The 21,885-nt window shown below is 36.5% G+C and overlaps 1 protein-coding gene across 2 annotated transcripts in view; it reads left to right on the top strand.

Moving 5' to 3' along the window:
- Positions 1-17,789, top strand: part of cadm1b (cell adhesion molecule 1b) — a 188,611-nt gene extending 170,822 nt beyond the window's left edge. For both annotated transcript variants that reach the window (XM_016268471.1, XM_016268469.1), the window contains 2 exons: positions 16,797-16,922; positions 17,013-17,789. In XM_016268471.1, the coding sequence (XP_016123957.1) occupies positions 16,797-16,922; positions 17,013-17,131 (245 nt within the window). In that variant the 3' untranslated portion in view covers positions 17,132-17,789. The remainder of the gene's footprint in view (positions 1-16,796; positions 16,923-17,012) is intronic.
- The last annotated feature ends 4,096 nt before the right edge of the window (positions 17,790-21,885 follow it).

Below are 21,885 nucleotides of genomic sequence, written 5' to 3'. Positions count from 1 at the left end.
ATCTATCTATCTATCTATCTAATTATCTTTCTGTTGATCTATCTATAAAAGATGCAGCACAGTACAGTACAGTATGTACATAAGTATACCCAGATGATCTATGCTACTACATTTGTCAAAATCTATCTATCTATCTATCTATCTATCTATCTATCTATCTATCATTATGTTGATCTATCTATCTATCATCTATCTATCTATCTATCTATCTATCTAATTATCTTTCTGTTGATCTATCTATCTATCTATCTATCTATACAGTATATTGTTCTATCTATCTATCGTTCTGTTGATCTATCTATCTATCTATCTTATCTTTCTGTTGATCTATCTATCTATCTATCTTGCATTCTGCTTCATTCTGTTTTTCTACGTACGTATCTATCATTCTGTTGTTCTATCCATCTAATCAAAATAGTAATATTTGTTTTTTGACTGATGTAACAAGTATAAAATACATCCAAACACATAATTCTCCTCTGCATTTTTTCTTTCTAGTTGCATATCCTTTTTCAGTCACATTATGGAAGGAAGTTGTGAAGTGAGTTTTAAGTTGGCGAAATATCTCGTTCTATAATGTGCATTATTTCACATTCTATATAGCGCAGCATGCAGTATGCTAAATTCCATTTCAAACATGCCTGTGTTTCTGTGTTTATATTGACATTGAGTGGCCTCCTTTGGGCTGGACGTCCATGCAGCCAAGCAGACCACCAAGCTCATCTCGCCCCCCCAGGCCCCTACCCTAAACCTTTATACACTGCTGTTTGTGAAGTTGTATCGTGTTGTTTCAGTGCATCAGTGGGCTTTGCCCAGTCTGTGTTTGTTGTTTGTCCTGTTTATTTTCATCTCATCTCTTTTTGCACGCTCTTTCCTCCTACCTGCCTCTTCCCTCCTCTGCCCTCCTCATGAGCCCAGACAGCCCAGCGTGCTCAGAGCTGCTATCCCTCCCGCATACATCTGAGCCGGCTCTGCGCTCCTGCTGCTCCTGCTCTTTCATGTCCACTCTCATAGCCCACATTAATATCCGTCATGCCGCAGTCATACATGTGCGAGAATGTCACTTTGCTTAAACACGTTGAGATGAAAGCCCTGTGAATCAATTCAGTACAGGAAACTCGTTCTTTCAGTGGGAGAAATAAAAGGCAAATGAACTGCCATCAGGGGCTGATGAGAAGATGCGACGCACGATCGTGCTGCAGTGCGTTCACAGGATAAAAAAGGGCCACGTCGAGTGCACGTGCACGATCGTGTTTCGAAATACTTCAAGTTTATTGTTCGGGGAAGATAAGTGATTATCACGTCTTGTAATTTTCCCTTCATGTGTAATGGCGAGCTGTAGAAGGCCACATTTCGAATCACAGACTTCAGTGAGTTTTAGGCCTTTTATTATCATCTGAATATATACATGAGTGAAAAATAAAAAGTCTGTGGCAGTGAAAATTCTGAATTTAAGAAAAGGCATCCTTTGGTTTCATAAATGCAAACTTGAAATGAATTGCTACAGGCTGTTGAATTGGAATGACAGGAAGATCAGTTTAATTTAAATTCCAGAAAATCAACACAACAGAGGAATTTCATTATTTTGGATGTTGTGTTGATATGTGACAAAATAAATCACATATAATTACAAAACAAGTAATTATATGTTAATACTGCTATTATTATGTAATATTAATCCCAGTATTCTGTGATGAAAATGAAAGCTAAATTATTTAATATATAATAATATAATATGGAGGGAAAATATACAAATATAATATAATATAATAATGTGTTTGTATACTGTACATAGACAGATAGACAGATAGATTTTTAAGACTAATTTGTTTTACAATTTAAGGAAGTACAATTAAAGTGAAATGGAATCATTACAGTATGTGTATGTAATGTATTTTTAATACATTTATTTGTTCAATATATGAATTACTCTTTAACATGCATATAGTTTCCTGAAATAGTATATTAATATCTGTTTCATCTACAGAATGATTGTTCAAAAAAATTTATTTATATAAAATATTTTATGTGCGCACACACAGAGACACACACGTGTATGTATGTATATATATATATATATATATATATATACAGTATATATATACTATTTAATGAATATATAAACAGATGAGCATCATTTTAGCACAGTAATGTTTTTTGTGTGAGTAACACTATTCATTGAAGCCTCTGCATACTTGATTTTAATTGAGGTTTCTTTACCGGTGTCAAACGGCACACCCTCCTTTCGCTTTTGTCACTGCTACGTGAGACATTTAGCCTTTCATTCTCACAGTTTATGCTTTCGCACCCCGAGTGCACTTTTCTCTTTTTTGATAAGTGTTTTATTTTCAATCCCTAACTGTGTAGCCTAGCAACAGGCAGCAGGCAACAGTTCAAGGCCTAAATATGGTTTTCTATGGAGGAGGAGCAAATGCCATGGTGAAGTACACTTAGTAATTTAAACATCACAGGAACCAAACATCTTTTGCAGTACCTGCCTCGACAATTTGTTTCAATTTCATTTCCCAGAAAGCCCAAGGGTTCCCCCACGATTCAGGCTTTTGTCCTGTGTTTAATACTCCCACAAAGTTGGAGCTTTTTTTTGCCCCAGAGAGACCAATCACCTGTGCTCTGAGGACATTGGCTTCAACCAGACAGATAGATCAAATCCCCGGTGCTTTTACAAAACCCAATTCTGGGATCTCACCTCACAGCTTCTGCTCTGGCTGTCTATTTCTAGTCCGAGCAGATTTCCTGCAGATAGGGATTTAGATCCCGCAGGTGAGGCGGAAGCTAATTTCTAGACAGGAAAGGTGTGATTTTGAGATACACTGATGATGGATAATGGTGAACCCTCGGCTAAAGTAAACAGTCTCTCTTCTTTTTCCTCAGGAAGTTGCTGTGTGATCTTTCCTAGTTATGTTTTCTTTTTATAGCAGTCCAGATTGTGAGTCGCTACTGACACATGGATCTGATTAGCAACATTTTCTATTTATTCACAGTTTTTTTTTCGACGCTGTTCAGTTGAGGTTGGCCTGCAGGTAGCTGTGTCTGGTAGCAGATATTTGGGTGTCATGCATTTAATTTAACATTTCAGGCAATTAAAGTGCAGAAGATTGTTCTGGATCTCCAAAGTATAACTAGATAGTGCATTATATATACAGTCTTTACACAGCAGACTGTTTGAATGTATTCGGCACATTTTAAAAGCCTCCAGGGTTCGTTTCCGCTCAGAAAGCTAACATGTGTCATGGGATTTGTGAGTACAGTTCTCTTGGGAGAAATTAAGATATCATCCATATGTACTATTAGTAAAGGGATTTGCTAAAACATATTTAAGGCTTATTCATAAACATAGTGTTTCATTTACAGTCTAGTAACGGAAGTGAAGTTATTTAAGCATGACAGTGATAAATATTTGCTGATGTTAATCTTTAACCCTATCCGAATCAGATCTTAATACAACTGTAGGTATTATTTATATTCTATGAAGTTTTCATGAATAATTATAATTCTTTTATTTTTATATTGTCTCTTAATTAAAATTTTAGTTGAAGTTTTAGTCATTATCTTTCAATTGTTATGTGATTTTATGTTAATATTGTCATTGTTTTTATTATTCTTATTTCAGTTAGCTGCCAAGGCAAAACTTCTCATTTTTATTTCATTTTAAGTTTCATGAAATATTTATATTTTATTTTATTTCATTTCAGCTTTATTTCAATTACTAAAAACAATTCACAATAGTTTTAACTGTAACAACACTAGTTAATTTGTTTCACAGACATACTTCATGATTTTAAACCTGTCCGAATCAAACATGTCAGTATTTTTCTCACACAACGGTAAAAATAACAGAGCAAATTACTTACTTTTTCCTCGTAAGAAATCTAATCCCATCTGGATAGGAAAGTCTATGATTGCAGGTATATTATTTTTTTCACATTGTTTTTCCTTATTCATTTTGACCTTCGTTGAATACTATAAGCTACATTTCTCTCTGTGCTGCCTTGTGCACCTTCATTATCAATTTATACCTTCTTGCCAACTATCTGGGTAAAATAACAGTTGGTGGTTCAAGCACTGCTGGCGTCCCATCCGATTTCAAAAGAGAATGAAATCCTGAAGTGAATCCAATCACAAAAACTGCTCAGAACGGGCAATCTAGTAGCAGCGTAATGTCAGGTATGATCCTCAATGTCATTAATTCCTTCTGATACACATATTATTACAATTAAAAAGCACATGAAAATAGTCACTCTCAAAATTACAATCCAAATCCAGTGCATCACATACGTCCTCTGTAATTAATTAAAATGTACTTTTGTTTAGAAAATAATTGGATAGTGTAAACATTATGGACATTGAGCCATGGTGCCCATGTGGAATATGCAGGTTCGAGTCCAGCCTGCAACACTCTGAAATAAACTGCCGAAATAAGATAAAGGAAAGCGACCATCTGCAAGTTACCCATCTGCATAAGAGGGTTGGTTAATGCCATAACTAGTCATATTAGACATGGCCGAGTACCTTCTGCCAGTGCGGTTTAACCAAAGTGCTTTCAGCTTCATCATCTCTCAGGTGATTAATTTTCAGTGAAACTTGTTCCGCCGTTACAAACAGGTTGCGACCATTTGAGCTCCCATTTAGCAGTGCGGTTTTAATTACGCCTGTCTGCCGAGGGGGAGCAGCAAGCCGAGCGGCTGAGGCCACGACTGTCTGCGAGCCACTCAGACATGGCGCACATATGCTGTACGAGAGCAAATGAGTGCCGGGTGCAAATGGAGGGAAGATGAGTAATTCATGGCACGGAGTCAAGTCAGTGCGCCCGGATTGTAATTTAGTCCCGTTTGGCAGTGTTCACCTGAGTGCCAGCACAGCTTACAGCCCCCATCATCTCCCATGAGATGTCATCATGACTCAAGAGCGCACGGAGCCCTCTTCGCATTCCCCTCGTATACTTCTTATTTGTTTATGTGTTCATTTAGGTCTTTGCTCTCTGTCAAGAGTAATTCTGCCGTCTGGTGAAATACGGTGCGGTTTTAGGCATTAGGAGTGATGTAGCGGAGGAAGGGAACGTAGTTTGATGGAGTCGCCTGTTACAAAGAAATGACTTCTAAATTGTCAAGAAAGAAGAGGAGGGAGATTTTGGTTGGTGTTTACCTCGCCAATTTCGGTGTGAATTATATTGTTGTGTTAGTGCCGTATTGTTTGTTGTAGGTCACCTTGGTGAGAAAGCATCTGCTCAGAACAATAAACTCATGTAAATGTTGTGTTTTGGGTGTCCTCGGCAGGCTTCTTAAAGTCAACGTGAAACCCCTGACTTTAAGGATATCTATTTAAAAATGCACTTCCAAAAAGCGAAATAAATAAATGTATGTATTAGCTATTTACACAAGATTCATTTGTCAATGCAAGAACGCAGAGGAGTTTTAGCTTTTAATGATATATGTATTATATATCCATTTAAATGTCAGCTTTATGGGAAAATGGCTTTTGCAAAGTCAGCAAAGTTTTATAATAAATAATATTTATTAGTTTTTTTAGGAGGATATGGGTAGGATGACTTTTTTCCTCACGGAACGCAAACAGAGTTATTATGAAAATGTCAAATCTGTTTTTGTTTTTCCATACAATGAAAATGTTCAGTGGGTATTTTGCTTGGTTTATTACAAGTATTATATTATACACACACACATATACATACTGCATTTAGGATTTGAACTCAGATGCCCTTATATTCTACACAATATTTAATAGTTAATTGCAAAAGATAGAGCTTTAATGTTTTGATTAGACATTTGACATACCGATTAAATTTTCACAATAACACAAAAAAACGTACTGTACATTGGATTCCATGTTGGCTTTAACTCTCTTTGGCCAACCAGCTTCAGAAAAAAATCATGCTGGTCAAACCCAAACCAATCTGGACCACATGCTAATTTAATCGTTTAAATATTTTCAGTAATATTTGGTTTAAACTGACTCTACAGTTGGCACAACGCTGCATGCTAGGCGAGTGAGCAAAGAGGGATTTCATCAGTTATTGGTGAAGTTTTTTTTTGTTTGTTTGTTGAAGAGGTTCCAGCAAAAGTGTCTATATCCTCCAGAAGGAACGCAACTGCAGAGAATCAATGGAGGATGAATGCACTCATCACTCTCCTGTGACAATGTCAGTGTCAATGTTTAGTTCCCTTTCTATCACTCTACTGTCAGAATTCTGCCATAATAAAACACTACTCACACGGCACATCAATGAAAAATGGCACTTTACTTCACGACACAGACCACCGCAGTCTGCAGCTGGGATGAATCAAGCGTTATCTGAAATCAAAAACCAAAACTGACAGAATTGTTTCAAGCATTAGCCGATGTGAGATGAACAGTTTTTTTTTCTCCATTGTGAACGTGAGAAGAGGAGCGCTGAACTCTTCGCTGTGTGCCATTGTCTTGCTTTGTTTGAGAGGTAATTGTGTGTTAATGAGATGAACCCGTGAGAGAGATTTCAAAAGCAAATTGAGCTGAGCAGGTGTTTGTTGTGTTGCATGTGCTTCAGTGTTTTAGATAATTAGAATTGCATTGTATTCCAAAATATTCACTCATTCAGTTTTGTCTTTTTAATTTAGCTCAATTGCAAACCGTAAACGAATCTTTTCAGCATAATGACAAGCAAATAACGTACACTACTGTGGATCAGTTTTGTGTTTCCCTGCATTAACAACAGTGTTGGAGAAGCCTCTTTGAAAGTACAGCTTGTCAAACTACAAACTACTCATAAATTCAAGTAGTTAATCTAAAGTCAAGCTACTCTTTTGAAATGGTAGCAACTAAATTACAACTACAAGTTGCCCAAAAAAGTAGCTAGCGATATTGACGCTTTGGGGGAAATATATGTTTAAAATGACTATTTTTAGATTATATAACTATTTTAGTATAACTTTTATTTAATTTAAAATGAAAACTACATACATTAATGATTTTAATTAGGGTGTTTGTATCAAACACTAACTACTAAAACTATAAAACAAATTTACAGTGCACAAATATTTATTATAGCATTTAACAAATCTTTACATTATTTTAAAATCTGTCTTGATTGTGGAAAGTGTGTTTGGATGTTAATTTACTATCAAAATGTTTATTTACTAGGATGAATCAGACTTTCTAGCACTAGTTATGAGAGCATTTATGATGAATTGATTCATTGGAATCAACCAGAATTTATAGCACTACATATGAGAGTTTGGGATGAACCGACTCATTACGGTTCATTAGAAATCAGTTCATTAGAATGAATCAGATATTAATGTGAATCAGAGTTTAAGATAAATCATTTAATTGGGATGACTTTATTCATTAAAATGAATCAGATTTTTCAGCACTCTGAATGAGAGAGTTTAAAATTAAATGATTCATTAGGTTGAATTGATTCAATAGAATCAACCAGTATTTATAGAACTACATATGAGAGAATATGGGATGAATCAATTCATTGGGATGACTTGATTCATTAGAACGAAACAGACTTTCCAGCACTCTGAATGAGAGAGTTTAAGATTAACTGATTCATTAGAATCAACCAGAATTTATAGCATATGAGAAAGTTTGGGATGAACCTATTCATTGGGATTGATACATTAGAATGAATCAGACTTTTCAGCGCTACAAATGTAAGAGTTTAGGATGAAACAATTCAATAAATTGAATCAGACTTTCTAGCACTACATATGAGATTTTAGGATTAATCGATTCATTAGAATGGCGTGATTTATTATAATGATTCAGAGTTACATTACATATAGACCAAAGGAACCATATATGATGAATTGATTCACTTAAAACAAATCTTACATATTACAGAGAGATATTTTTGAGTGGTTTTGGATGCATTCAGGCTGGTAAACTAGCTATACTCAGCCTAAACTAGCTAAAGCCAGCAAACCGAGGTGGTGTAGGATATTTTTCTTTCAGCAGGCCTGTAATGCTTTTGAAAAGTGAAGTTCACTTCACTTAACTCACTGTTTTTTTTAGTTAGTTACACCTCAACACTGATTAAAAATCTAACAGCACTGCGGCTCTTACATTATCTATGAAGATCCTCCAGTTAGACACTGAGCGCAGAGACTCTCATCCACTGAGATGATCCCTGTGGCTTCAGCCTTATTTCTAGCACTTATTACAGTGAGTTTAAAAAGTAAAATGTGTCGACATTTTACATTGAGTCTCTGAACTTTCCCATCCTCATCTTGCCCTCATTCAGCAGGCAGTGTGAATGTAGGTTATAGTACACTCATCTGAGGTGGGGTAATCTGAGGCTAGAGCTGTGCTCATGCTGTGGGGCTTGTGTGCATGTAAATCATAATGTAGGCCAGAGCCAGATGTGGAATACACCTCCTACATGCACTTCTTAATAGCCCTATCATGAATTATGCATATTACACGTGGCACAAAAAGTTGCGGGGTTTTTGTTTTTGGGTACGAGCAGAGGCAGCCATGCCACTCTTCGTTTTGAAGCTGTTATTTTTCGCATATTGCGATGCCAGTCACACTGAATTCATTACTTTGGATTTATTTCACAATGTGTGCATGTATTTGTCAAGTTTAATTAAATAAGTGTGTGTAACTGTTTCTAGATTGTACTTTGTGGAGATATTCACACTTACATTTCCTTGCTAGAGACTTGCTTACCATAGCAACAAGAGATTCTGTTTACCGCAAAGCTTCCACTGAGCAGGTAGCAAAAGATGTAAATAAAACACGAAAACAAAACCTAGAATGAAATAATGCCATGCATCCTGACAAAATAAATTTTTGCAAGCATAATATATTGAAACGATTATTATAGCAGATGTTTTGATGTTTGTAGTTTGATATTTATAGAAGATGAAATGGACTTTTGAACAAACTCTAATGTCTTGCTTGTTTGATTCAGATTGGATCAATCTGCATTTTTATTTTTATCTGCAGTTATGGCCAGTAGATGACTAACTTGTAAGACTTGTGTAACATTTTAGTTCTATATTTATTTATTTATTTACAATAATTGATGATTCCTCAAAAAAAAAAAAAAATGTTATTGTGTTTTTAAAAGCATGCAGCAAACGAAAATATGCGATTAATCTGTTAAAGTTTGTTACTGTGGGTTAACAATTTTACATTAGTAGGCTATTCTTATGCTTGGCTTCACAGACAGCAACAGAGTCTGGGCCAAATCTGGTTACATTCACTTCACTTCAATTTTTTCTTTTTTTATGTACGATGGATAATTAAAACAAAAATCAGGCGTGTGTATTTATAACATCAATTACTAGGCCTACATTCTTTTTTTCAGAAATGAAAGTAACTTAAAATGTTATTGTGTGTTTGTAATTTTAATATTTTATCTGTAGGCATATACAGCAAAACTACAGAGCTTCCAGTAGGTTATTTTATGGAGCTGTAAACACGGGAATCTCCGACCGCGTGCAATCTTTGACAAAGACCCAGTTCATATATCAAACTAGGCTATATGTTATTAAATTTTACATAGGCTATATATCAGACTATTTTATTTACAAGTTTCATGTTTGTGTTTATCCCGTTTTTCCCCCTGTTGCATCTGAAAATTACTTTCAGAAACATTTTATTTTTCAAAGCAGCGAACAGTTCCTAAAAGAACCATTTTTCCAAATGTGAAGAACATTTTAATAATAGCAACAGAGTCTGGGCCAAATCTGGTTACATTCACTTCACTTCAATTTTTTCTTTTTTTATGTACGATGGATAATTAAAACAAAAATCAGGCGTGTGTATTTATAACATCAATTACTAGGCCTACATTCTTTTTTTCAGAAATGAAAGTAACTTAAAATGTTATTGTGTGTTTGTAATTTTAATATTTTATCTGTAGGCATATACAGCAAAACTACAGAGCTTCCAGTAGGTTATTTTATGGAGCTGTAAACACGGGAATCTCCGACCGCGTGCAATCTTTGACAAAGACCCAGTTCATATATCAAACTAGGCTATATGTTATTAAATTTTACATAGGCTATATATCAGACTATTTTATTTACAAGTTTCATGTTTGTGTTTATCCCGTTTTTCCCCCTGTTGCATCTGAAAATTACTTTCAGAAACATTTTTTTTTTCAAAGCAGTCGAAAAAAGCCCCCCCCCAAAAAAGTGCGGCCCCCACAATAATTTGTGCCTGCCCCCTCACTTTGTGCGCTCTGGCGCCGACCCTGCTGTTGCTGATGGAGTACTTGAGCCTTTTCTGAGGGGGCTTTTAATATGATGTAGTGGACGGCCACGTAACATAAAAAATATCATTGAGTTTTAAAAGTATAGTAAATAAAGCTATAAAGAGCCAAATGCACTGTAGCAAAGAGCTCTGTTATCATCATCACCCATGTCAACAGTACTAAAGAGATGCTTTTCACCCAGTAATAATGCATCAGCGTAATGCCAAAATAAAGGTCAGAAACGGAAGAATTCAGTGAATGTGTGAAGTTCTCCATTGCTTGTAAAAAAGCTACATAACTTCAACACTTCTTTAGTCCAATTGCCAAAGATAGCTCAGCAGGCGGCGAAGTGCCAAAATAAGTCTGGCTGATTTTATCAAAGATGCCACTTCTTTTCATTGTGGAGTAAACGACACGTCTGCAGTCTCCCTGGTTCAAAGCCCCTGTTTTCTTTCCGATGTAAAGGACGCGCTCCATTTGAGCGGTTTAGGGAAGGGAATGCACGGAAGTGGCTTTCTCTCCGATTGAGAGTTTTCCGCTTTGATTGCAGTGCAAAGGAAATGAATTATTATTTGAAGTTGACTAATGTTTCCTTGTGATTACAAACCAAGCCGGTTGCGTGCAGCAAGTCACTCAGAAAAGCTGAATGGCTGTGAGTTCGATATGAAAAGGCCTCTCACTGACACACTGTAGACGTCTGCTCCGGACTCTTGGCATATTTATCATTCCATCTACACAATTCAGGGGAAAAATCTCACCAGCCATATGCCATATGTAGCAGGCTGCTTTTAGAGCATATTTTGGCAGCGCTTTGCATTCGCTGACTTCACTATGTGAATGTGATTTAACTCACAGAGAGTCGCAGATTGTAGCAAATGTCTTTGTCACCCCTGTGGCCTGCGAGCTCAATTTAGAGACTCTATCAGGAAAACATGCTTCAAAGGCTCCACATGCTCAGGGTCCAATCTTTGTTTGGAAAGGTCTCCCTTTGTACCCCGGGACCGTGGTCCTTTCTTGCCCGAATCCGAATGAGTTCGTGTTCAACCTCTCCTTAATGTTTTTTTCTTTTTAAATCTTCTCGCCGGCAGAAAATCTGTCGTTCAGTTCCTCAGTCAAATGCCGTGTGATTTACGTTTCTTAGCCACATTGTTTCGCCTAGGTCTCCTTGGGTGAGCTGTGATTTGTTTAAAAAGAAACTTCCCTTTTCATTTCATCAGTGTGGCTTTCTCTCGTAGCCCTGAGACGAAACTCCAGGGAATGGCCTGTGCGGAAACTCGAATCTAGATTTAAAAATCCAATAAAAGCGGGCCGGCGAACAGATTTGTGAGCTCTGTTCCTGAAGATTTCCCTGATTACTTTTTGAAGTGCCTTTTAGCGGGAAATACCAGAAATAGACAGGAAGGCTATAAGACTACCACACTATATTGGCCGGTCACGCGTAAGCCTCATATTCTCGTGTCTTCGCCACTCACAAGCGCTTGGCCGTTCCACTTTGGTCCGCAGCTGCTGCAATGACAGTGGCCTGCAGTTTAATTAGTCACTTCAGCACAGATGCAGAATGAGACTCATAAAACATGAGCTCTCTGGCCCTGCAGCAGTGCATAAGTCTTCCCCCCGCCTCACCCGGCTGTAAATCAGGCAAAAGTCCTCTTTATTTCCTAATAAATCCCACTCGTATCCCACCGCCTGCTTAACATGAGCATGGTTTGTAAAGCCCACCACGTGCCGTTTAACGCACGTTTGGACTTGTGGTCCCCCAGTCCAGAATACACATTATGAAATGGCAGCTTGGGTCAGGAGGTCACATCTTAAAAGAACAGTCCATCCAAAAAAATTTTATTTGCTGAAAATGTACTAACCCTCAGGCCATCCAAGGTGTAGATGAGTTTGTTTGTTTATCAGAACAGATTTGGAGGAATGTTGCATTACATCATTTGCTCACCAATGGATCCTCTGCAGTGAATGGGTGCCATCAGAATGACAACCCAGACAATAATCCAGAAATAATCCACGACTCCAGTCTATCGGTTAATGTTTTGTAAAGCAAAAAGCTGTTCATAATAATTCATAATAACACTTCCTCAGGTGAAAAAAGTTCATTCGAAATCCACCGACATATTTGTTTATACACTCTAAAAAATGCTGGGTTAAAAACAACCCAACTTGGGTTATTTGGCAACCCAGTGCTGGGTAAATATTGGAAAGAACACATGCTGGGTTATTTTGACCCAGCTGGTTGGGTTAAACATTTTTACCCACCATGCTGGGTAGTTTTATTTAAGTCATCTATTGTTTACAAATTATTATATTGCTGGCTTAAATGGGCTGGAAATTAAAAATCACACACAGATTTACTATAGACAACAGCAATAATCAAAAGATGAATATTTATTATTAAGCAAGAACATGGACAAAATACAGGTTAAATTGAATTTATTTGGGTAAATACAGCATAAACTTGTTTAACAAGCATTTTAGAAATAAAAAAGGCACATTTAAAAGTAGCATTTTAATTTAAGTGTATTAAACCATTGTCTGTAATCACTTTTTCACCGAAATAGTGCTAATTCTCGTGCCGGTGTGTCGCTGAAATCTGAGCCGGTGAAGGGCTGCTGTTCGCGCTTTCGCGGGGGAACTGCGAACTTTAGACCGCGGCCTCGCGCTTCACTCGTAGCTGAAAGATGCTATGACTAACTCCAAAACCTGCCCATAAACAAACAGTACTGAGATTAGAGAACATATTTTAACATCAAATTAAATTACACTCAGTATTACAACGAATAAAATCCATTTATGTTATGCACGGCAAAAGGCATTTCCATCGTGCAAAACGACCGCTGCTGACGCAGCTGACATCTCGTCCTTATGTTGCGTAAAATAATATAGTTTGCACCACAGTAAAGACTTTATAAATTAAAGAAAATGTATACAAACCTTTATTTCCCGGAAAGTGTGCACCAAATCGGCAGTGCTGAGAACCGCTCTCTCCTGTAGGACGCAAAAAGCCCATGCTCTGACTGTAACTCAGCAGCTGCATTGTTTCATCGGAGGCAGGCTCAACCCAATGGTTAAGTTAAAAAAAGATAATAACCCAGCGTTAAAAATGAACATCAAATTAAATTACACTCAGTATTACAACGAATAAAATCCATTTATGTTATGCACGGCAAAAGGCATTTCCATCGTGCAAAACGACCGCTGCTGACGCAGCTGACATCTCGTCCTTATGTTGCGTAAAATAATATAGTTTGCACCACAGTAAAGACTTTATAAATTAAATAAAATGTATACAAACCTTTATTTCCCGGAAAGTGTGCACCAAATCGGCAGTGCTGAGAACCGCTCTCTCCTGTAGGACGCAAAAAGCCCATGCTCTGACTGTAACTCAGCAGCTGCATTGTTTCATCGGAGACAGGCTCAACCCAATGGTTAAGTTAAAAAAAGATAATAACCCAGCGTTAAAAATGACCCAGCAACTTAGTTACAGAAAAATTACCCAGCACCTGGGTACAAATATTAAAAATAACCCAATAAAATTACCCAACAAGATGAACACAGCATTTGGGTTAAAAAAAATAACCCAGCATGTTTTTAGAGAGTAGCTGTTTTGGACCGTTTTGTGCTTGTAAATAGTGCTGGATATGTGCATATTTCTCCCCTGATTCAGACAAGATGGCTTTCTCACTAGAAAAAGCAACTTTATGGATAGAGGACGTGTATTTTTGCCAGAAACAACACTTTGAAATTAAAAAACATCTTATTAATGGATTACTTGTGGATTATTGTGATGTTTTAATCAGCTGTTTGGACTCTCATTCTGACAGCACCCATTCACTACAGAGGTAATGCTAAATTTCTCCAAATCTGTTCCCATGAAGAAAAAACTCATTTACATCTTGGATGGCTTGAGGGGGAGTACATTTTAAGCAAATTTTAATTTTTTAGTGATCTATTCCTTTGAGGCAAGACACCCCAGATGAATAGGGTAATAAAATGAAAATAAAAATAAATAAACTAATAGATATCACCATACTTCTTAGGCTGATTGATTACATGAAAAAAAGTATTACAAATATCATAATTTTTTTCCCCCTTGAAGTGAGACATCTAATTAAATATGTACCAATTACGACATACTACCAAAGGTGTTTACAGAAGGGATTTTTGATATCTCTTTTTATAACCTAAATCAGAAAATGCTGTCTACATCATTTTCACCATGTTTTTAGGAATAAAATGTTGTATAAAATCAGGAAAGTATATATATATACAAACCCCCTCTGTCAAAACCGTTTGGTGTATGTAAGTGTTTCTGAAGTGGAGATTTCTGTGCAGTGCATGAGAAGAAAAAAAACTCATTTTGAGAAAATAGCAAATACAATAAACACACCAAAGTGTATTTTGCATGTTTCTTCCCACTAGTCTGAATAAACACATTATGAAAAGCCAAATCTTAAAATTGACCAGTGCGTGAAAAAACAATGTTTTTGCCTGTAGTGTTTCACCTTAAACGCTAACATATATGAGCCTTCCATTACACATGTGCGTTATAGTCACTGAAAATTGTATTCACCCCAAAATTTCCTCTAGCAGGCTAAGAGATCCATGACTCTGGACAGCTAATTTATCTGCTGGTGTCAAGCAGGAGGCAGGAGGGGGAGGAGGGGCGGAACCGGGCCGGCGGAGAGCGGGAGGGGGCGGCACTGCGGAGAGAATGGAATGTGACAGTGCTCCTCTCCGCTGTGTTCATTCCTAGTCTCATGCTAATTAGCACTGGGAACAGGCTGCCAGAGCCATGAGAGGTGCCTCTGGTGCAACATGATGCAATGCAGGGCTTCCCTGTCCTATATCAATGCAGAAACCTCTGTGGCTCATATCAAAGCTGCATCTTAGTAGACTGTGTCATCCTGCTGGGCTGGATCTGTTGCTTTGCTGCAGGCAGAAACGGGTTTATCAAAAGATTTTGTTTTCACGCCGTCGTTGGCATTGACATGTATTCAGTCATTTAATGTGCTAGGTAGGCTAATTGGTTAGAGCTCTACATGTTCTTATTAAATCCAAAGAACCGCTGGTTGTGGATCAGATGTGGTTTGATGAAAAACGGTAGGTTGGTCACTGAAGCTTTAGCTTGTGTTGATTCTGAAAATGGAAAAGGGCAGCTTCTATCGCTCTTATGTCTGATGAAAGGCTATTGATTACAAAACTGAATGAGTAATATTGAAGGGAATATACAGTCTGGGTTCTGTTGAGGCACTTTCAGTCCTTGCTCTCAGGTCTACATTCTTTCTTGTGGTTTGGTTGCTAGGCACTTCATCAGGAAACTTAATTAGAATGTGTGCAGGGTTTATTTTTCTGTCTGTTCTCTTACAAAGCCACTGCACCAAAAGCTCAAATAAAGGTATTTTGCTACATACATAAATGGAGAAATGCACCAGCAAGTTGTCTACAAAATTTACAAAATAAAACAGCTGAAGGCATTCACTATAAATACCTCAAGTGAATTTAGGAATAACAGCATTATAATGTCCAGTATGAAAAATGGATATTCGTTTTGAGATTTGCTAAAGATTACATTTAGAAACACTGAAACTTTTAAATGTGACAATGCACCAAAATAGACCAGTACCATAAAAAACAAATAGATAAATCTCTAATGTCAGCCAGTATCCAATATGGGGCTAATATGCATCTCTATATATATGCTATCATTCAAAACTTTGCCAGTAAGAAATATCATTTTCATTATTTATTTATTTTATTTTATTAAAAGAAATTAATGCTTTTATTCAGCAAGGATGATTTAAATTTATCAAAAGTGAAAGTGAAGAATCCAAGAAAAAAAATCAAGTCATCATGGTTTCCACATGCACCAAGTCAGCATATTATAATGATTCATTCAGGATCATGTGACACTGAAGACTGAAGCAATGATTCTGAAAATTCAGCTTTACCATCACAGGAATAAATTACATTTAAATATATATTCAAACAGAAAACCTGTTTTCAATTCTAATAATATTTCATAATATTACTGTTACTTTATTTTTTTATCACATAAATGCAGCCAGTCTTTATAAATGCATATTGGGTGTTTTACCATAGTGATTGGTAGATCTGTTTTTTCCATTCTCTCTTTTCCAAACATTTTAACGTGCATATATGCTATCTATGATTTATTCCATTCAAACCAGCGTAGGCTGGCAACTTTATCTCCCCAGTGTCAGTGTTGGCTCAGACAGCTGATGTTTCAGGATCAAACCAAACAAACTGTGTTTGAGTATGTGCTAGTCTGTGTCATGCTATTTACACATTTACTGGAAATGTCACAAACAAGAGTATGTGAAAACAGTCTGCCAGATTCACTGAGAGGTGTTTTTAGTCTAAAGATCGCATTTTTGGTGCCATCAGGCATGTGTTGATTTGAATTTGGATGACTGTGAATATATAAGGGAGGTGCAATTAATGAATTTATTTAAAGCAGAATAACATCATTTGGCAGGGAATCTCACACTCAATTCCCAATTGAGAAGGTGCCTTCATTTCTTTGCGTTTGTGTTTCTCTTCGACGCAGATTCAAGAGCAGATGGAGCGCCACAGAAAATCGATCACGCCGTCATCGGCGGCATTGTCGCGGTGGTTGTGTTCGCCATGCTTTGTCTCCTGATTGTTCTCGGACGATATTTTGCAAGACACAAAGGTAAATCAAAAGGCACGATTCTGACTTCGGCTTGATTTTGGGTTGTTCTTTTTTTTTATCTGTGGAAATGACAAATGTTCCTGTTTTAAGGTACCTACTTTACCCATGAAGCCAAAGGAGCGGACGATGCTGCAGATGCAGACACTGCCATCATCAACGCAGAGGGGGGACACAACAATTCGGATGACAAGAAGGAGTACTACATTTAACTCTGACTAGACCTGCTAGCTTCCTGTGCTGAACAGCAAACTGTGGACTGCTGGGTTGGGAGGTAGGGGTTGTGGGTTTCAATCAGGCTGGATTCACACCTGTGCAGCTGAAAACACGGTGAGGAGAAGGTGCTGCCATCGAGACGGACGGGGTGTGGGATGGCAGAGCACTAGGAGAGCTCAATTTTAGGCCGCTTCACCATCCAACACCTCCTGCTGGGGCCGGTTTTGTTCAGTTTAAACATTTGCTAAGAATTTCGTGCCTTGTTCTGTTCTTACTGAAGTTCCCACTTTCATCAGGACACCCACAAGCCACTGTCTCTCGAACGGTCTGAACCCACGGTTATTTTGTTTTCGTTTCATTTCAGTTTTAATTGCCAGCACTCTCTCACGCCGTTCTGTCTGCAGGTCTGAAAGAAAGCCACACACAAAGTTTCGATGTAAGATTCAGTCACAGAACGATCGCTTGGGTTGTTTTCATGGATTGATTCCAAGTAATTTATTTGGCAAATTGCCCGTTGCTCTCCTTAGTCCCTTAGAGAAGATAGAAACCTCTTTTGTTGTGACCAACAACATTCAGCAGCAGTATTGCGTTGTTGCGTTATTTATTAGATATACTGTATGTGATTATAATCAGCTTGTGTTGATATTAGGGCTGTCAATTGGACACAATACTTCAATACCATTAAATATAATAAAAAAAATGTTTTTTCCATTTTAATCCATATATACATTTTGTCAATGACATTACGCATTTTTGTCCAATCTATTTATTTATTCAAAATAATCCTATTATTATTAGGCATACTCTTTTAATATTTTTAGAAAACATTATCAAAACTGCTGCACTGTTTATAAATATGTGGGGGGGGGAATCAAAATCATGTGGCACAATCAACATGCAAAAAATAGATCATTTATAGTTTAAGTATAATGTAACTCCCCAAAGATGTTATGATATTTATGAATTAATAATATGTAATAATTATTTATGAATTAAACAATTAATTTATGGGTTAATCATTAAATTTACCATTTAATTTTGTCAAGATTTGTTTTCAAACTACTCATATGGTGCATTAAAATGTGGTGCTCATGGCGTAAACTGGCAACAAAAAAAATTTGCATTTCAACAAAATATCACAGACTGAATAAATTGACAAATCCTCTTGATATTGGACAGACAAGTCAACCTCTCAAATGATTTACTGTGGACTGTAGGTTGATTGATTGACATACTCAATGATATGGAAATTAAACAAACAGCATATTGTCCTCATATGCCTAATTTGAATTAATTTGATTAATTCATCAGCATACGTTGTAGTTGGTTTGATTCAAACTTTTAAACGATTGACAGCCCTAATTGTTCCTTAGATACACTGTATGTGATTATAATCGGCTTGTGTTGATATTCATTCCGGCTTGTATCGCATTATCCATATACCAGCCTCACTCACAGACTAATTTATTGTAATTAACGCCCAAGCATTAAAATTGAATGCCAAAGCAAAGAAGAGCAGATCGGCTCCTGGCTCAGCTGTACAGGAAGGCCGTCACAAAGATGTCCCCTTCTATGAAACACAACATATCTATCAGAGTGTAAAATAGCTTTCATTTTTAGCTTGTTCTCATTCAGTAGGCTCAGTATGAGGTCGAGGTCAGTGAGTTTCTCCGAATATTGTTAGTGCTTCTGTGCGCTTCTCATAGTGACATAAAAAACTTTCTTACTAAATGAAATAGATGGAGCCTGTATGTTGTAAGCCATACTCACAGTTGTGCCCTCCAACACATTTCAGTTAGCAGCTCTTATCCTCGATTCCTTCAATCCAGCTTATGTGTAGATGCCAGATTGAATGTGATAACTCTACAATAATGCAATAGTTTATAAAAGTGAGTCCGGAATGTTTTGTTTATCTCATCAAACATGCTTTATTTTCAGGTGATGAATGCGAGGGAGAATTTTACTAGGGACACATATTATGTTTCATCACTCGTAAATGTATTATAAATGTATAGAGCGTGAAATTATTACATTATTGTAGAGTTAGTATATAGTTGGTGAAATATTACACTCATATCAGGCATTGTTTCATATCTTTGGCCTTCATTCAGCGTCCTAGACAGTTGGACAGATGCGTATTGTTTGTGATTAACTACATGGGGGCATTTTGGAGTTATGGTGAGAGTGCGCTTAACATTGTAAAATCCTTGTGACAAAATTGTTTGGTCATAGCGTTTACATGAATTTGTGTATTATCAAGTGTTAATTTTTGTTTGTTTGTTTTTTCTTAGTGTTATTTCTGAGATTATCTGACAGTTGTGCATTATTTAGATTTGAAACGCTAATAAAGTATGGTATATTCGTGCAAGGCTCTTGTAGCTAATGCCACTCTTTATACTTGGTTATATGGAAAGAAACGTTCTTTATGATTGTCATTGTATGTTGTACAGAATTTTGTGGTTTTATACAGCAGAAGATTTATTTAAACATATCATGTTCTGAATGCCTAAAACACTAAACTGATTTAGAATGAAGTAAATGAAAGTTAAATTATTGCCCCCTAAAAATAACTTTGGCCCAAAGTTCATACATTACTATTCAAAAGTTGGGGGTCAAAACTATTTTTTGTTTATATAAATTAATACTTTTATTCCATAAAGATGACAGTGACAATAAGTGACAATAAAGACATTTATAATGCTAGAAAACAATTATATATCAAATAAATAGTTCTTTTCAACAGTCTATTAAAAAATGTAAAATATGTCTCATGAATGTTAAGCATCACAACTGTTTTCAACACTGATAATAATAAGAAATTAGAATGATCAGCATATTAGAATGATTGAATTCTGAAGGATCATGTGACACTGAAATTCAGCTTTGCCATCACAGGAATACATTAATTATTTTATTCAAATAAATGCAGCTTTGGTGAACATAAGAGACTAATTTCAAAAACATAAAAAAATCTTACCAACCCCAAACTTTTGAACAGTAGTATACATAAAAAAATCAATATGTGCATCCAATTGACATTCCAAGCATGTGAATAAAAATAAAAGTAATTTATAAATGTATACTATATCATTTCGCTCAATTATCATACTGTACTTGTAATGGCATGAAGCTATTTCCAACGTTCACATGTCAAATATGGAGTGAGGGCTACAAAGAGTCATAACATGGTGAGGGTCTCCACAGGGGATCCACCAAGCTATACAGCCAGATCACTCCTTTCCTTTCTTTTCTAATGTTTACTTTAATATTTACAAGTGAAATGGTAAGTGATCTAAAACTGCCCAAACCTGAAGAAAAAAAAACATGCACACACAAACATACCTTCAGTGTAGGTTTGATTCTGCCCTGTCTCAGGTCTGTCTATGAATTCATTTTTTGCATCTCAGGTAGAATGCAAAAGTGATGCCCCATATCTGAAAGAAAAGACTTTAAATTATTATCAAAAGATCCTGCAGAATAGAGCATGTTCGACATGTTTTATCTGTACTTCAGATGCTGTGCACTGTGTAAATGTTCATATTACTTTGTATAGATAGGTCACAGCAGATGATAGGTTTATTTAAAGAAAATAAATCTAAGACGTGAATCTTAGTGCGTACATTTACAATGCATTTTCCATTTTTAGACAACCTGTACCACCAGAGCCATTCAATGTTTCTATAGGTTTTATGTCAGATATTTTGTCTCATCTCTGTAGTTTGTATTCCTGTGTAATTAAAGTTATTTACATGTTCCCGATTACACTTTGTATTTGACCATGAAAATACATTTTTACAGAAATGGAGCAGTACTGTCTTAATAAAAAGAGGTATTAATGTTCAAAAAGCAGTTTAATTGTGTCTTATACGTTTACTGAAACTGATATCCTTCATGAAGTGTCCAATTAGCACCGTTCCAGACGTGCTCTACACCACTTTATATAGAAACATTTGATTTCTATCGAATTGCTAAAATAGTCTCATTTGTCATACTGAGGATGAATTACCTGGTAGCACGTTTCATCGAGATTCGTGGTTTGGCAATGCTGTAAACATATGTTGTGAAATTCCAAACCTAAGTGCCAAACCTAATTACAATAAGTGAAACGTGAGGAAAACGGAGCAGAAACAGCAGCGTGTTAGTGTATAATTGAGCTTGTGTTGCATTGGAATGAGGAGACATGCCAGATGACTTGCACTTTTGTTCTACTTTTGGCACCTAAGAGCCTTTATGACTAATAAGAAACTATTAATCCGTTTAATCCAATTATAATTAGTAGTGCTTGCTAAGGAAAGCAGTACTACGTTGCTCGTTCTTAACATTAAGGATTTCGAACAAACGCAGCCCTACATATTAACTATCAGAGCAACCAATCAGAGCACCCTAGCAACTACCTAGAAACCACCCAGAGCCCTTTAGCAACATTCAGAATATGTATAAAATGAGTTATAATTACTGTAACTTGTGTAACATGGACACTGTCTTGTAAAATGTTACAGTTATGCTGTGGATAACATCTGCATCAACTCCTTCCTCTTGCTTACTGTGAAGAAAGTACACATTTGTGTTGATTGCATTATTCAATTCACATTGAACTCTTTATTAATTTTCAGTGCATTTCATAAGCATAACTGTGAACATCTCTGCCTAATGAAAAAGGCAAAACCACCCATGAGAAAACGCACTGGAGTTATTTATATATGGTCTCTCAGTTGTTGTTCTTAAGTTCATGCATGAAGTTCCTCTCGAG

This window comes from Sinocyclocheilus grahami, unplaced genomic scaffold (genome assembly GCF_001515645.1).
Source record: "Sinocyclocheilus grahami isolate Dianchi unplaced genomic scaffold, SAMN03320097.WGS_v1.1 scaffold46.1, whole genome shotgun sequence".
NCBI classification, from domain to species: domain Eukaryota; kingdom Metazoa; phylum Chordata; class Actinopteri; order Cypriniformes; family Cyprinidae; genus Sinocyclocheilus; species Sinocyclocheilus grahami.
This window is presented reverse-complemented; position numbering and strand designations above follow the sequence as displayed.